Source organism: Falco naumanni, chromosome 17, assembly GCF_017639655.2.
Source record: "Falco naumanni isolate bFalNau1 chromosome 17, bFalNau1.pat, whole genome shotgun sequence".
Classification (NCBI taxonomy): Eukaryota; Metazoa; Chordata; class Aves; order Falconiformes; family Falconidae; genus Falco; species Falco naumanni.
The window spans coordinates 2,529,131-2,546,058 of NC_054070.1; the positions used below are offsets into that span (position 1 = coordinate 2,529,131).

At 52.8% G+C, this 16,928-nt stretch overlaps 1 protein-coding gene across 5 annotated transcripts in view; it reads right to left on the reverse strand.

Annotated features, from left to right (window-relative positions):
- Positions 1–16,928, reverse strand: part of CACNA1S (calcium voltage-gated channel subunit alpha1 S) — a 45,699-nt gene that overhangs the window by 19,388 nt on the left and 9,383 nt on the right. For 4 of the 5 annotated variants that reach the window (XM_040616664.1, XM_040616666.1, XM_040616663.1 and 1 more), the window contains exons 3-25: positions 16,352–16,491; positions 15,640–15,773; positions 14,895–15,047; positions 14,406–14,611; positions 13,709–13,812; positions 11,781–11,929; positions 10,684–10,765; positions 10,007–10,167; positions 9,068–9,293; positions 8,266–8,473; positions 7,816–7,936; positions 7,229–7,343; positions 7,010–7,103; positions 6,166–6,235; positions 5,787–5,919; positions 5,386–5,515; positions 4,694–4,753; positions 3,982–4,088; positions 3,449–3,536; positions 3,086–3,193; positions 2,226–2,278; positions 1,809–1,955; positions 1,326–1,527 (exon numbers count right to left, since the gene is read on the reverse strand). In XM_040616664.1, the coding sequence (XP_040472598.1) occupies positions 1,326–1,527; positions 1,809–1,955; positions 2,226–2,278; positions 3,086–3,193; positions 3,449–3,536; positions 3,982–4,088; positions 4,694–4,753; positions 5,386–5,515; positions 5,787–5,919; positions 6,166–6,235; positions 7,010–7,103; positions 7,229–7,343; positions 7,816–7,936; positions 8,266–8,473; positions 9,068–9,293; positions 10,007–10,167; positions 10,684–10,765; positions 11,781–11,929; positions 13,709–13,812; positions 14,406–14,611; positions 14,895–15,047; positions 15,640–15,773; positions 16,352–16,491 (2,991 nt within the window). The remainder of the gene's footprint in view (positions 1–1,325; positions 1,528–1,808; positions 1,956–2,225; positions 2,279–3,085; positions 3,194–3,448; positions 3,537–3,981; positions 4,089–4,693; positions 4,754–5,385; positions 5,516–5,786; positions 5,920–6,165; positions 6,236–7,009; positions 7,104–7,228; positions 7,344–7,815; positions 7,937–8,265; positions 8,474–9,067; positions 9,294–10,006; positions 10,168–10,683; positions 10,766–11,780; positions 11,930–13,708; positions 13,813–14,405; positions 14,612–14,894; positions 15,048–15,639; positions 15,774–16,351; positions 16,492–16,928) is intronic. The other variant, XM_040616665.1, reaches the window with a different exon arrangement.

The window sequence follows — 16,928 nt, forward strand, 5'->3', positions numbered from 1 at the left end:
CCCCACAGACACAAGCTGGATTTCCTCCTTTTCTCTTGGCTCACCAACATGGGCCAGGGACAGCAATGGTTCAAGTATCTGCTGTGCTTTCTGGAAATACACCCCCAGGGCACGTACACAGGATCAAGTTTCCAAAGCCACTGCTTGCCTCCAAAGATTGCCATGCTGCCCTTGTACCGACCACTCCAGTCCAGAGCCTGCCTGGTTATCATGGCACTTTCCCAGGGTCTCTCAGGACTGGCCAAGAGCAGCCTGAAGACATCACATGAACCAGGGGTGAAGGGGGCACTGAGTTTTCTCTCTGCACCTGAGAGGTACTAAGCAGGCCCTTCCCTCCCCAGGAGGCCAGAGCATTTTCTGCTGAGTTCATGTGCAGCTCAGATGACCCCTGCTACCCTTAGCCCAAGGTGACCATGCTGCATCTGCAGGCTTGCTCAGCAAATGAGCGTGCCAGCACCTCCTCTGGGCCAGCAGGCAACTCTCTAGCTGTCCTTCCCAGAACATGCCACATCCTCTGCTGATGCCAGTCTTGCTTCTGGTGCTTTCACCTTTGATGTTCCCAGCACTACAGAAGGGCTGACAGTGGGAAGTGGCTCTGGAGATGGTCTAGTGACTGTTCCCTGCCTAAAGAAGGGCCAGCTAGAGCATGTGGCCCAGGACTGTGTCCAGCTGGGTTTTGAATACCTCCAAAGATGGAGACTTCGCAACCTCTCTGGGCATCCTGTTTCAGTGCTTGACCACCCTCACCATAAAAAAAGGGTTTTTTTAATGTTTAAATGGAATTTCTTGTTTTCTTCAGTTTGTGCCCATTGCCTTTTGCCCTGTTAAATGAGCACAACCAAAAAGAGCCTGCTTCCATCTTCTTTACACCCTCCCATTAGGTATTTATACACATAGGTAAGATCCCTTTGAGCTTTCTCTTCTCATCACCAGACTCAGCTCTCAGCCTCTCCTCACATGACAGATGCTTCAGGCCCTCAGTCGTAGCAGTGGCTCTTTGCCGGACTCGCCCTGGTACATCCATGTCACTTTTCTACTGGGAAGCCCAGAACTGGGCACAACACTGATCCAGCTCACTGTGAGCACCTGCTTGCAGCAGAAGGTCCACTCCCTGGTTCTGGTCCACTTTGCCCTTCCCTTGGAAGGCCTGCACTGTGGCCAGGCTTGGGTCCACCTCACCCTGCCCCAGCAGCAAACAGATCTGGGGCACGTTCAACTTTTCTGCGCCACCAGTGCCACCACTAAGGGTTGATCCAAATTAGCCAGTCCCAGCAGTGCCAGATCCAGGGCTGGTCCACCTTGCCCTGTCCCAGCAGTCCCATTACCTGGTTCTTGTCCAGCTCACAATTCTTGTACTCGCTCTCCCCCTGCTCCTGGAAAGTGACAATGACAAAGCCCACAAAGATATTCATCATGAAGAAGGCAATGAGGATGATGTAGATGATGAAGAACATTGCAATCTCCACCCGATAGTTGTAGATAGGGCCTGTATCCTCAGCGTTAGTGTCAATAGCCATATACAGCAGCCTACAGGAGGGAAAGCAAGGCAACAGAGATCCTAATTAGGTGGGAAAGACCACATCTCCTCTTGAAGGTTACAGAGAGCTCAGGGGACATCCCAAATCCAACAGTGGTGGGACAGGGCTGCCGGGATGACCTTGTCAGCCGCACAGCCACTGCCAGGATGGCTAGCCCTGCTCCTCAGCCTGGGCAGCTCTTCTTTCTTTACCACGGTAAAGGCCTATGGCAGTGACCTGCTCCCAGCACAGACCCATCCCTTGGCAGGCCCCGCATGCAGCCAGACTCACTGTGGCCAGCCCTCGAAGGTGGAGACAGTGAAAAGTGACATCATGGCTGAGAAGACATTGTCGAAGTGGAAGTTGCTGGGCAACCAGACACGCTGCTGTAGCTCAATCTGCTTGGGGTCCCCGTCCACGTAGTTGATGAAATAACCCCTGCAGCAGAAGGGATGTGGTGCTCACCAGGCAGGGTCCCTTTCAGCCCACCTGCTGCAGTGCTGGCCCAGGGTTCTTCCATCCCTGGGAGGGGAGGATAACCCTGTACTTGTTTCTGATTTACCCCAGCGGGAGAGAGAACAGCACGAGACCTCAGGTCCAATTTTTGATGCAACATCCCCATGGAGGAACACAAGTGACCCCTGCCACACACACCACTCCCATCTCTGGCCACTGCCCTGCTGGGGCTGAGCTGCAGAGAGCTCTTACCTGCAGTCCTTCTCTGTCATCTTGGATGGATCTGTGCATCTATAAAACTTGCCCTGCATTTAACAGAGATCAGAAGAGGCTATGATTTTGCTGTGACTTCAGAAACTCTGGGGAGTTTTGACTTTTTCACAGCCCACAGTCAGTCCCCACCCTGCCTCTGTGCTGACTCTGGCCCCTGCCTCACACCACTGCTGGCTTCCCCACTCTGCATTCCAACACAACCCAGTTCACAGAGCGTTTCAGGAGCCACAGGAGACCCTAGGGTCAATCCCATGCTGAGACAAGTAAATGTTGCCTAGTGTTTAGCTCATCCTATCTGGGAGCCAACTATTTGGAGAAGAGGAAAGAAAGCAACAACCTTAGAATTAACTAAAAGTTAAGGTATGCTGACAGGTCTTCTCTGTCTGCAAGGTGTCCTGAAAGCTCTCCTCACGCTGGCTGGGAATTTAAGCTCAATTATTAGAACAAAACAGAGCTCAGCCAGGGCCAGCTCTCCCTTGGAGCAGCCAAGGTCCAGAGAGCAAGAGTAGTGCTGTGAAAAAGGAAACTTTGCATTCAAAGCACGGAGGAAGTCAGAAGCACTTGCTGCCTTGGGAAACTGAAGCACGAAGTGGGGCAAGGCAGCTGGTCCCTTTACACGTGTTGTCTGGACCTGGCAGTATCCTGGGTGTCTCCTGCCTTCCTCTCACCGCAAGGTCTTTTGCCAGCAGGTCTGGTGCGGGCAGGTCTCCTTGCAGAGAGTACGGCCTGTGCTGACTTCAACACTGAGAGGCACCATCCCCAAGGGCTATGACCAGGAGAGCCTGTCCAGGATGTGCCTGAGCAGAACATCTTTCCTGCCCACCTGAGACACATCTCACCTTGAAGAGCTGGACTCCAATGCAGGCAAACATGAACTGCAGCAATGTTGTGACGACCACAATGTTACCGATAGTCTTGATGGCCACGAACACACACTGGACCACGTGCTGCAGAGGTTGAGGACAGTGCACAGGTAAGCATGCCTAGGGCAAGCCCCTGCTGCATGTCCCACACCCTTTCACTGCAGGGATGGGCCCCAGGAAGAGTGGGAATCTGCCAAGAGCAGTGGGATGGGGCAGACTCCTTCCACAGATGGGGAGTGGGAATTGGGTTCCTGGCCTCACAAACCCCACAGGGCATGATGTCTGCCACATGACCTCTTGTGAGGGCCAAGGACCCCTAGCCCCAGCCTCCCTCTTTACCTTTAGCCCCTTTGCCCTGTTAATGGCTCGCAGGGGCCTCAGCACCCTCAGCACCCGGAGGATCTTCACCACTGAGATGGCACTGGACCTGAGAAGGAAGGCAGAGCTGAGATGGAGCAATTCCCCTGCCCAGGCCAGCCTGACACAGCCCCAGCAAGCAGTCCTGGAGGCCAAGCTGGGACCAGAGGTGAGGGGCAAGGGATGGCAGAGACATGCGGATATCGCTAACCCATCACCACACATAAGACCAAGGGACACTGGCAGCTGGAGAAGGCAGATCCAGACGGAATTCCTGCTCAGATCTTCACCTTTGACACTCAAGGAGTTTGCCTCCCTGACTCCCAGTTGTGCATGCCCTGTCCCCCTCCCTGTCACTAGTAAAGCATGACTTTAGGGACGCTAGCACATGGGCTAATGCTTGGCCCTTGGGTTGGCTGCTCCTTTTCCATCCGACTCAGAGAGCTGCAGCACTCCAGATACCCTGCCAGGCTAAACAGACCTGTGCCCACCCTGTCAAGTGTGGAAATGCTTACTCAATTCCCATGGAGATGAGGGAGACAGCGACCACCAGCAAATCGAGGATGTTGAAAGAGTTCCTGCAGAAGGAGCCTTTGTGCAGGAAAGCACCATAGGCTGTCATCTGTGGAGCAGAAGGAGTTAGGAGAGAAGCCAGGCAAGGCTTAGGGTCATGGTCCTTCCACAGCCCTGGGGTGGACAAGGCACGAGGGGCCTGGGGACCCTATCCTGCTCAGACCTCTGCCTCTGCAGCCAGGCAGGAAGCTGGCTTCAGCTGGAAATCCTCTGTCCTGTACTGTCTGGAGACAAGACTTCTCAGTCATTCAGCAAATCAGAGAAGAAGAGTAGAGAGACTTGGAGTGGGAGCAACATGCAGCAGCTGCTTGAACTACTGTTTTACTCCACAGATTTCCATTGCTTTCCCTTTCTCAAAACTTTTCTTAAGGGCATTGTCAGAATGAAAATGCTGGTGCCATGGCCCATCTATCCATCTGTGCCACAGCACAGCTGACTTGGCTGCCTCCTTACTGGAGGGACAGGTGGCCTCTGGGACAGGTTGCATACCACCTAGACTGCATGAACTCTGGGGATGTGAGGGTCAGCTGGCAGCTTGCCCTTGCTGGGACCTGGAGTTTGCACCCAAAAAGCATGAGTGCCCATGGCCAGAACAGTTTAGACCCATGCACTGTGTCATGTGCGTGGCCAGTCCCACAGGGCAGAGAAACTCACCTTCAAGACTATTTCGACTGTGAAGACAGAGGTGAAACCAATGTCAAAGTATCCGAGAATCTGGGAACAGAAGCACCAGAACTGGATGAGATTTGGGCAATGTGGGAAATGCTCCAGTGTGTTCGAACATCCTGGCACTGTGATTTTGCCCTCCACTCTGTGGACTGGGGATCCTACCTAGCTCAACAGAGCCTGCAAAACCCACTGCCAAGAAGACTCCTGACCTCCCTTAGCTTTGCTGATTTTCCCCAGTGCATGGTCCAACCTGCAGCCTCAGACAAAGCACAGTTTCCAAGTGAGTGAGGCTTGACTTGATTCACCTGAAAGCACCTGATCCCCAAAAGCACTGAGTGCCCTGGGAAGCTGTCTCCTGTGAGACACCCCAGAGACTGCATCTCCAGTAAGCCTCCATAGCCTTGAACCAAGGTAACCTGGTGCACCCTGCAGGTGGATCTCTTCACCCAGAAGTAAACTGAGACATGGAGCAGTAAAAACTTGTCCCAGCTGTGTCCTGAATGGAAAACACAACCAGCCTCTCCTCCCAGAGTGTACTGCCCTCCCAGAGGCAGGGATGAAATCACCGACACCTGCCCAGGCATGACATCTGGCATGCAGGTCTCTGCTTACTGGGGAGCTGGGGGCCTCCATGAGGTCTCCCTTCCCATCCCAACCCTTCACAGCTGCACAGGCACCTGATTGCGGAAGGACTCAGCCCGGATGGGGTCCTCAGCTGCCAGTGAGATGCTGCTGAGCAGAATGAAGAGCAGAATGAAGTTGGTGAACCAGGTGGCATTGACAATTCTGTGGCACAGCATCCGAAACCTGCCAGGGACAGAAACAGCATGAGATGCTGTGAGGGGCCAGAGGGACATCAGATAGGGCTGTGGCAGCCTGGAAGAGGGTTACAGCTAAACACTGAACACAGGAAGGCCCTAGGCATAACGGGATGTCTGTGCCAGACCTTCCACAGAGAAGAATTTTTCCAGTGAGCCGGCTCCCTTCAGGTCTGGTTGTTACACACAAGTAGGACCCCATCCAGAGGTACCTAGGCCAGGCCTGGCTCCACAAGGCAAGGAGAAGGGTCAGTGCCTACTTGTTAGTTGGGCTGAAGATGAAGAAGGAGCTGGCTTCAGGCATGGGCACAGCCTTCTCTTTCAGCTGTAGCTCTGCGAGGGGACGTGGCCGAGGACTCAGGGGGATTTCAGGCTCATCTTCCTCATCGTCACCTGCAGGGTGGCCACGAGGAGGGAAAAGGAAGGAATCACTTAGAGAGGGAGAGGGAATGTGACCTTACTGACAATCCTCTGCTCCTGTAATTCTGATTTGGCATCTGTGCCTCAGAAGGACCTCAGTACCCCAAGGCTGGTGGAGGGTCACCCCATCCTTTGCTCCTCACATAGCCAGGGTTCTGGCACTGTCCCTCTGCAGTGCCTCCCCAGCTTTCCTGCTGCTCTGCTGCAGACAAGTCTTACCTGGGAAATCTGCAGAAGGGTAGGGGTCTTTGATCTCATTGACATTGGATTCAAATTCATCCACTTTTAACTGAAACAAAGGAAAGACAGAGAGGACATGCAGCTGTGTGTGCTAGTATTGCTGCCAAATGTTGTATGCTGGCCAAAACCTATAATCTTGGAAGTCATGTGGGGCAAGCAGTGTCTCTGCATTTGACCCATACAGGACCGAGCACATGGAGTCCTGGCCCAGGATGGAGTAGGGTGAGGAGAAACACCTCGGGGATGCTGCAATCTGAGCAAAGAGCAATACCAAGAGGATGAGACAGGGGACCGTGTGCTGGGCAAGAGCCTGGGGCCGTGCACCTATACCATGGGTGGAATAAGACATGGGGTGACTCCTGAGTGAGTTCCCATGAGGCATCTCTGGAAAGTGGATAGGGAAGTAGCTGCTGGCCAGATGCTTATAAAAGGCAGCTCAACACGCAGTCAACACAACTGAATAGTGGATTTTGCATACGCAGGTGTGGCACGGACATAAAGGAGGTCTGGAATGCTGCTGACCTGCTCTGCTCCCCTCCATCTGGTGTGCATCAGCCCGTCTCAACCACTGAAAAGTGGCTGTGACCAAGGTAATGAATTAGAGGAAAAGAAACCCCAGTAACAGACTTGTTTCACCAGGCAACATGTCCTGCCCAGGCCCAGAGTGCCCCCATCACCAGAGGATGCTACGGCAAGGAGTGATTCTGGCCCAGAAGAGTCGAGACCCAGCCTGGCTCCAAGCCTTTGTCAGCCCTGGCTGGTAGGAGGATGAGCCAGGTCCCTCACCAGGAGCTGCCAAAGGCCCAGCCCCACCAGCACTGACCTTGGCTGTTGTGGGAATCCCTTCTGCCTTTGCTTTCTGCTCAAGCTTCTTTGCCATCATCTGCTTCTCATCTTCAGACTTCTCTGGGTAACCTCTGAGCAGAGAGAAGGAGAGAGCAGGAACCGAACTCTGAGCAGGGACATAGGCAATGCCATTTTGTCCCCTCGTACCAAAGCACCTGGTTTGGGAGCTTCCACTGCCAGGGACTGCAGCACTCACCTTGACATCTTCCGCCGCTTGCGTTCCTCTGCTTTGGCCTTCTGGGCTAAGGTCAGGCTCTCAGCCTCAGCTAGGTTATCAACTGCAATGGCCAGGAAGACATTGAGGAGGATATCTGGAGGGATGGCACTAAGGACATGAACCTGGTTCCTATTTGGAGGATGTGGCCAGAGCTGTCCACGGTCTCCAGGGTGCCTTGAGAAACCTTCCTGGAGATAAGCCCTTGAGATAACCCTGGCTGGTGATCCCTAACCCTGCACCCATGTTTGTGAGTACTGAGCTCTGGGCTGGCTGCCCTCTGTGCCTTAGTTCAGTTGGTCCAGCTCAGTCTTGTTACTGCATTGAATGATGGCTGAATCCAAACCTGCCTCGTGATGTGCTTTCCTCCAGATTCCAGACCCCAGCCACCACCAGTGTAAGCCCTGAAGCCTGGGTTTGTTCCCTCATTGTTCAGAACTGAAAAGCTAAAGGCAAGCACTGAAAACCTTAAGGAAGCCCCACCTTTCCCCGCTTCACAGTCCTGTGTAGCTGATGCTACGGGCCTGGGTTACAGGGAGCCTGGGCCTGGCTTCACAGGCAGAGGATACAGTTCCCACAAACAAAGAGGATGATGAAGTAGATGCAGACCAGCATGCCCGGAAAGGAAGGACCCCCGTAGGCCATGATCCCATCGTACATGATTGAATTCCAGTCCTCTCCGGTCAGGATCTGAGAGTGAAGAAGAAAAAGGGACCCAAGAGCCTCCCCAGCAGAGCACAGCAGAACCCCACAGCTTGATCCTTCCCTCCCGGCTCCGGACCCAAACTCTCACAGCCCCTAAAGCCCCATGGCCAAACGCCACCTCCCTAATCAGTGTTGAACTTGCACTACTGCTAGTGACTCCAATTCCATTCCTGTGCTCCTCCTTCAGAGCCACATCACCCCCCACAAACCCACCTCCCTCTGAGCCCCAGCTCTTGCCTGGAGACCCACAGCCCAGGCAGGACCCCCAGCACCCTGTCCTCCAGCCTCCTGCTGCACCTCCCACAGCCCCATACCTGGAAGACACTGATGAGAGCCTGGGGAAAGTTGTCAAATGTGCTGCGCCGCACTTCCATGTCCTCAAAGTCAAACTTGCCCCCAAAGAGCTGCATGCCCAGCAGTGCAAAGACAATGATGAAGAGGAAGAGGAGGAGGAGCAGAGAGGCAATGGAGCGGACTGAGTTCAGCAGGGAAGCTACCAGGTTGCTCAGGGATGTCCAGTACCTGGGGAGAGGAAAGACAGGAGTGTGCGGGAGGTGAGGACTGTGGGCAGGACCAGGTAGGCACAGGGAACAGACCACCCTGCCCAGGGGTATGTGCCAGCAGCCCAGCAAGGGGGGTTCTGAACCAGCACCACTCACAGGCTGGGCAACAGGACTGCTCCAGCCAGGCCCCAGTAGGTGGAAATGAAGCTCCCAGTATGTTGTGACAGGTAAGACACCCTGCTGCCTGCACAGAGAACCAGCAGGCAGGGTGGGGAAGGGGGATGAACATACAGTGGGCTGGTGCCAGAAAATGAAGACAGGAGTCCTGCCCCACAGCACCCCCATTTACGATACCCCAGAACCCAGAGCAAGAGAGGGATTTCAGGAGACTTCCAACAAACCAAACGCTGCCCTGTCCTGCTGCCCTGTCCTCCTTACCGCTCCCAGACCGTATCTGGGAGACAGAAATGACTGTACGACCCACCCCCTCACCCCCCAGCTTCCTCCATCCAGGAACTACCAGCTCTGCTCAGCCTGCAGCCCTCCCCATGGACAAAGCCAGTGATGCCTGGGGACTGCCAGCTGCTGGCACCCACAGGGCTCCCTCTCCAACCTGGTGATCTTGAAGATGCGGAGGAGCCGGATGCAACGCAGCACAGAGATGCCCAGGGGTGACAAGGTGTTAAGCTCCACTAGGATGGTCTCCAAGATCCCCGCACACACCACGAAGCAGTCAAAACGGTTGAAGAGTGACATGAAGTACTGGCGTAAGCCCAACGCGTACATCTTCAGCAGCATCTCAGCCACAAAGAGTGCTAGCAGCACCCGGTTGGCATTATCTGGGGTGGGAGATCCAGCCCATCAGAGCATGAACCTCTTAATCTCAGCATGGCACAGTAGGAAGGGAAGGAGAGCCACTCTCTGCCCACTAGGCCCTGAGCTGCAGCAAAGGCTGTTTTCCAGAGAGCACACAGGAGAGGAAAATGAGAAGGGTGATGTGCAACTGTGTGCTTGTATGTGAGAGTGCGGCTGTACCGTGCATGTGAATCCATGCAGTGCATGCATGTGTACTGGGGTATGCATGTGTGTGTATACATGTGGCTGAGCTACGTACATGTGGCACAGCTGTACTCCATGTGTCTGTGTGTATTTCCATGTGTGTGGGTGCAGGTAGTGTGACTACTCATAAATGTGTATGGCTGTGCTGTGCAAGTGTATGCAATGTGTGTTTGCGTGTACGATGCACATACAGGTGTAAATGTATACACTCTGTGTGTGTTCACCATGCAAACCCATGTCCCTAAGAATATATACACTGTGCATGTATAGGCATATGCACCACGGATGTTCAACGTGCAATTGTGTGACTGTGCAGTGGGGATGTATACACACTTGTGTGCAGTCTGTGTTTGTGTGCATGAGCAAGTCTGCATGTGTCTAACAGCCCCTGTGCCATGCCGGCGTGGCTGTGCATGCACAGTAAGAATTCAAGCATGCCTCCAGCGCAGCAGAGTGTCCCAGGCTCTCCTTCTCCTTTAGACTCTTTGCTCACCTTGCACATGTGTCAGCCATTCTGGCTGGAAGTGGTGCTCAGAGGCGATGGAGAGGGTGTTCAGTGCCACCAGAAGGATGACAAGCCAGTAGAAGAACTTGGACTTCACCACATCCCTGCACTTCCTGCGAAACATTCGGTTCCAACGCCTCCACTGACGGCTGGAGAGACAGCCAATGGGTCAGCAGGGCTGGCCAGCCAGGTCCTGCTGGGCCCAGGGCTGTGCCTGCAGGCTGCAGAGCAAAGCCACTCCTGCTTCTTTCTCCAGGGGCCTTCCCTGAAAATATCTGAGGAACATAACCCTGCCCCTGGTACTTGATGCATTCACTCAGAAATTGCAGTCCATTCACACAAACACCTCCCGCTCCTTTTCGGCCTACAGTGACCGCTGATTGATGGCTACAGCCACAGGTTCTAACCCCCAAGACATGCTGATAGGCCATGATATGCTCTGATACTGGTCCTAAAGTGAAGAGGCTGTTCACCTTGAAGTGGCTTTTTGTCAGTACCAGAGCAAAATTCCCTGTTTGCTGTCCACAATGTTTGCATCTCCTCCTGAGCACACAGCCCCTGGCTCTCCCCCAGAAACCAGTGGGTGACAAGAAAGCCTGGCCCAGCCAGGACAGCAAGCGAGAGACTGTGCAGAGCAGCAGATGGTTCAACCAGTGAATACTTACAAGTAGAGAATCCACTTGTTCATGCCCTCAATTTCATACAAGCTCTCTGTCTCTGACCCTCCTTCGTCTGATGCCATCATACCTAAGGAGGGAATGACATCCCAGGCTTTCCTTGGAGCCCTTGGGAAGAACATATGGGAGGGAACCTCTCCTAGGAGCACAGCACAAAGAGCTTCCCCATCAGATGTGAAATCAAGAAATGCTGTCCCGGGGAGACAGCAGTGAGTTCGCGCAGAAGGTTTTGAGTGTCAAGTGCAAACCAAGTAGGAGGCACCAGGAACACCTGTCCTGCAGCAAGAGCAGCAGCAACCCAGAGAGGCAGCCTGAAGAAACAGCAGGGTGTACACAGGCTCCCTCAGTGCAGGACACTCCCAGCATGGAGAAAACTGGGGTCAGTTGTGATCCGAGCAAATGCTGAACAACAAGGGGTTTGTAAGAGCACTGGTCACAGGTGTGGAAAAGGCATTTTGTCCTTCCCGCTGTTTCCCAAGGCTCTCTGCACACATATATTGCTCATCTTGAGGCATCAAAAGTTATTTCACTAGGCAGGGTGAAAAATTATTTCACTTAGCAGATATAGCAAATCAGTGGCAGAGCTCCCCAGGCTTTGCTGAGCCTTTGGCTAGATGCTTGTATATTCACCTTCTTCCCTGAGCCACTTCTAATCCCTTAAAATTGTCAAGCAATGGCAAGAAATTCATGCACCTGTTAGTGTTTGAGCTAGTAACCCTGCACTCTGCCCCTGCGCACCAAAAGACACATGCTCCTCTTGGCTTCTCCTGGCCATTTCAAGTACATTTTGCCAAAAGAGACCTAGGGCTTGCTAGTAGTCTGCAAGTATTAAATACAGTGGTTGAGGTGGAGATTTAGTATGAGGGCCAAGTTATTGCTAGTTTGGGTGAGATTCAATAAAATGATTCAGGAAAGAAAAAAAAAGAAAAGAAAAAGGAAACCACTCTGCAGAAGTCAAAGCATTTTGTTTCATAGGTTTTCAGGCAAAATGAGCCTGTGATTTCTTCAAAGGTTTCTACCCTGCCTCTCTGGGTTAGTGTTAGAAACACAACCCTCATGCTAAGGGTTTTTGACCCTTCTGGTACCTTCTCCTCTCGCCCGGTCACCATCCATGACCTCAGCGTGGGTGATCCAGTCCATGTAGCCCTTCAGGTCCTCCTCCAGTTGCTGCTTCTCCCGCAACTTCTGAAATGTGCCCCGTGACTTGGCCTTCTCACGCTCTTTTGTGAACTCTCTGGGACAAGGCAAGCAGCAGAGTGAGAGTCAGGAGGGGGATGGCACATGGAGGGCAGGTACCACAGCCCTGTGCCAGGCTAGTCCTTGCAGAAGGATAGAAGCCTGAAATACTTTACCACCTAGTGCTACCACTGGATTGCTCTAGTGACTTTCCTCTTTCTTGGCCCTGTTCCATGATGCAAGAATATGGGGGAACATCACCTGATGCCTGATGGCACAGGGTTTCTTCCCCACCACTAGCTGCTCTTTGGGAGCTCCTTGCTGCAGGATGATGTGGCTGGACAGGCCAACTAAATGAGATGTTGGAGGCTGTGGGAATTCTCCAGAGCTGCTAAGGATTAGAGCAAGTGAGGTCTCACCCACTGGGGGGGACAGAAAGCTGCTGCAAGTTTTCCATGCGCAGAAGGTGAGCTCATCACATGGCAAGTAAACAGGACACTCTTCATGGTAACATGGAAAAGACAGGTCTGCCAATGCATAGGGTCCCACTCTTCTCATTGTTTTTTAATTAATTTATTTTCTCTCCTGGTATCTGGTAGGAATGTAGACCTGCCCAGCCAGTCTGGTGTTGCCATGTGTTAGTAATAGGACCAAGACACTATAACAATAATTAGACATACTAAGCCTCAGGACTCATCAGGACTTGTCTGGCTTTTACTGATCTCAAGCAGATCTAGCTAAATTTGCCAAAATAGTTCAGAATAGTTTGCTGTGCCTGCAACTTAGTCTAGGATCAGATGGCTGTTTTGTCCTGCTTGTCCTGCTGTTTTGACCAACTTCATGCACGGGTCAGGTGCCTGCGGTCCATCTTGGGGTTTTGAGCTTGTTTTAATTATATTAATACATGATTTGTTATAACCTTGTGCAGTTGTATGGTTATTGCCACATAAGAGGACCAACAAATCCAAGTAATTAGGGTATAACTAACCCTGTGAACTAATAGAGATGATGAGTATATTCCACTTGCACACACAGGATTGAAACATACAAAAAAGACCGTGAGCCTACACAGATCTGAGGAGAAAAGCCCCCCTTCACTTCCCAGGACAATGCACACTTCCCAGCAACAAAATCGGGATGCTGGCACCTCAGTGCAGCAATGCATAGTAGGTTGAGCATCACACCAGAGATATTTTCTGTGTATCAGCTTTAACTATACTACTATGGAAATTAGCACTGAGTCATTTGGCACAGAAATGTTACGATCATTGCAACCAGAGTGATGATAGCTCGCTGTTGTATTTGGATGAGACTGCTGAAGCATTAATTAGACTAACATTAATTCTCTTGGATCCCTTGCATTCATATCAAAGAGTTTTCCTTAGGCTGGCCATAAGGAAATCGTGTCTTACAACAGGACAGCAGCACTGTGGGTACTGGTGAGAATGATGTCTCGATCCACAGCCGTGGGGTAAGGACTGCTGCTTTGAGCTCCCTGCTCAGCTTTTTCTGAGTCCAAGTGCTGGCAGACCACACTGCAAACACCTAATAATGTGCTCCATGGCTGTGTTTGAAAACAGCTGCTTGTGCTACAGGGAAAATATTTCTGTGTTAGGTGTGGAGCCAAAACCTCAGGTGGTCATGGACAGTAACACAAAAAGTAACTCAAGGTGCAGGGTTTCTAAGTAAAAAAAATGCAAAAAAAGGGAAGAAGAATGGGAGGAAAGGAACAGAAACTTCCAGGATTTCTTCTTGTATAGTCAAAACCAGCCAATGTCCACATTCTGATCACACTCACTGATCTGCTAGCAAAGAGAAAGGACAGAGTGGGACTTACCCACTGAGCACCCCTAGCACCAGGTTGAGAACGAAGAAGGAGCCTAGCAAGATAAGGCTGACAAAGTAGATCCAGGGCCATTCATTCCCAATGGCATCATTTACCTGGCAAGGAGAGAGGCAGATGAAGCATTCTGAACACAGTCTACTGTCTGTCACCCCTTAGGGCACCCTCAAGAGCCTCTGGGAGCTTTGTCCCCTCTAAAGTGAGTGCTTGGGATGGTAGCAGATAAACCTGACTCTGAGTCCTGGCTCCTTATGACTGCATCTGGTTTTAGTGGAGGTGAAGCCAGACACAAGCATTTGGGGAGCAGATTTAAACATCGGCCCCATGCCTAAGCCTCAGCAAGTCCCAAGGACTGCAAAACACGGGGTTTTGCTGGAGAAGTATCCACCAGTCAGCCATTGATGTGCCTGGACTGTACCCCTTCACAAAGGCGGGAGCTGGAGCACCCTTCTGTCTGGAGAGCAAGGACAGCTTGGGCAGTGCCTGCAGACATGCAGAAGACATGCCTGGTGCATTACGGGATGTGCATCACAGTACACTCCCCCTTGGTAGGGGCAGGATGTCTTTCATTGGCTGAGAGACCTAGTCCTGCTGTGGGGTCCTGTGTCCTGGAGGGAATTCCCTGCTCTGAGGCAGGACCAGCAGTCACCTCTGCTGAGCTGGGCACCAAGCCCCAGCTGCTGGAGCCTACCCAGTAGAGGACTTCGGTCCAGCCCTCCATGGTGATGCACTGATAGACAGTCAGCATGGCAAAGCCAAAGTTATCGAAGTGAGTGATGCCATTGTTGGGCCCCGGCCAGCCACTTCGGCACTCAGTGCCATTGATGGTGCAGTGTCGCCCATGGCCAGAGCTGGTGCATGGAGCTGGCTTCTCTGATGCTACCGTGGCAATCACATCTGAGGGGGAAAGTCATGGTATGAGCAGCAGGTTATGCCAAGTAGAGCTTGTCCCAGCACCTCCCAGCCTCCTATTAAGTTTTCCAAGGGGGGCCCCTTTTACCAGCTCCTCACACCATGTCCCGTCACCAAGCTATGTGCTATACCAAACATCCTTTGGTCCTGCCACACTCCCAGGCCTGATGCTGGCAAGACCAGCCTGCTACCCACAGAATCTGTGTGTGGTCCCCACTGCAGCCACACAGAGACATCTTTGCTATATCAACCCGCTGCCCAGTCCCACCTGTCCCAAGGTAGTAGCAGGTCTTGTGCATCTTGCCCTTGAAAAGCTCTTGCCCGACGATGGCATAGATGATGATCATGAAGAGGACCAGCAAGGCAATGTGCAGCAGGGGCACCATGGCCTTGATGATGGAGTTCAGGACAACCTGAAGGCCTGCACCAAGGAGAAAGAAGAGGTCAGCAACTTCCCAAACAGCTTTGGGTGCACCTTGCATTCCTGCCAGCCCCTCTGACAAGTAGCCTCTGAAATGCCCTGTGCCAAGCGAAGAGGGGCACAGGTGGGTTGGGACTGAAATCTCTGAAGTGAGAAATTCTTTCTGTAACCACTATGCAAGCATATGGAAGACCACAGCAGAGCCAGGCACCAGGCAGTGCTGGAGGCTGCTTCATGCTTCTCCATTTTTTCTGTTGCTCTCATCCTTGTTGTATTCACATGAGTTATGGGAGAAGGAGATCCCTACCCTGTGAAACTAGTGAGGTCCTGGCCCCTTTCACACTGGCCACTCAAAGGTGCTGAGACTCAGCCATGGAGGGAGCTATATGTGTTCTGGCCTGCAGCCCCCCACTGTTGACAACTGCAAGCTGTAGGGATGAGCAAGAACCTGTGGCTCCTCTACACCCACCTCGGGGCTGGGCTTGATCCAGCAGCAACAAGAAACCTGCCCCATGGCACCCCCACCCTGGCTAGGTACAGGGGTTCAATGCCCCAGCCAGCCCTTCATGCTGGCAGGGCACCCAGCACCCACTTGGCACTCCGGACACCAGGCGCAGGGGTCTCAGCACACGAAACGCTCGCAGGGCCTTCACGTCAAAGCCGCCTTTTCCCCCTGAAGTCCCTCCCTGCTTCGCATTGACCTGCTCCAGGGTCATGGTGATAAGCCTGAAAGAGCCAGGGCACAGAGCAGGGACGGGAGGGGGAGAAGCAGAAGGAAGGACAAGGACAAAGAGAAAGGCATGAGGATGGAGACCAAGAAATCTGTGCTGAGGATTCAGAGTTCTGAAGGCAGGAAAGTGAGGGATGGGGCTCTGCCAGCCACACTCAGCCTGGTCCAGGGAACAGCTCTTGGCTAAGTCCAATTCCTGGGCACAGTTGTGGCTGGGCACCCCCCCACTGGATGCTACTCACACTGCAGAGCAGCTGGGGGCCCTCCCACCCCCTGATGCCCAGTGGACCCTCTCCTAGTGTGCCAAACCCCAGAGGACCCCACATCATTCCCACTCTCCAGGGCAAGTAGACCAAAGAGGCATGAAGGAGTCAGAAAAGGAAGAAACAGGAGTTAGAGAGGAACCCAGGGGATGTCAGGGCATGAAAAAGGGGCCCATGGGAGAAGGCCATTAACTGAGCCTACCAGTTGCCCCCAAACCCACTGCAGTCACTAGAAAAGATGATGTAGCTGATGGGCTATGGACCAGGCCTGGCACAGGCTGAGCACCAGCAGCTTCCCCTCCTTGCATTACCCTAAAGACACGATGGAGAAGTCGAGCACATTCCAGCCGTTTCGGAGATAGGCATCCGTATGGAAAAGAAACCCGTAGGCAATTATCTTGAGCATTGCCTCAATGGCAAAGAAGATCAGGAAGGCGTATTCAATCTTCTCCTGGGGATTGGAAAGGCAAGCAGGAGAGGATGCTCCATTAAAGCAGACTGTCACCTCCACTGGTATCACCACCATGTACGGCTGCCCCCTGCATGTTTCTGGATCAGCCCATGCTGCCAACCCATCCGTGATCTCCCACGCACACCAGGCCCCCCCATTTCTCCTCCATTTGCAGCAGGCGAGATTCCCCACCACACCGCTGGCTGCTGGTGTGGCTCTGCAGTCCTTCTGTACCTGAAATTATCCTCACGATAGCTGTGTTTACATGTCTGGGATTGCAAGGACAGGCTTTTGGGGACAGACTAGGGGGGTTCTGTCACTGATAAGAGGTGTAGGTGAGTGGCATTGAGTTGCCTTAGCTAAAACCTTGAAGACAGAGCCTTGATAACACCAATAATCACATTGCTTAGGTCTCTGGTCCTTACCATTGCTGCCCT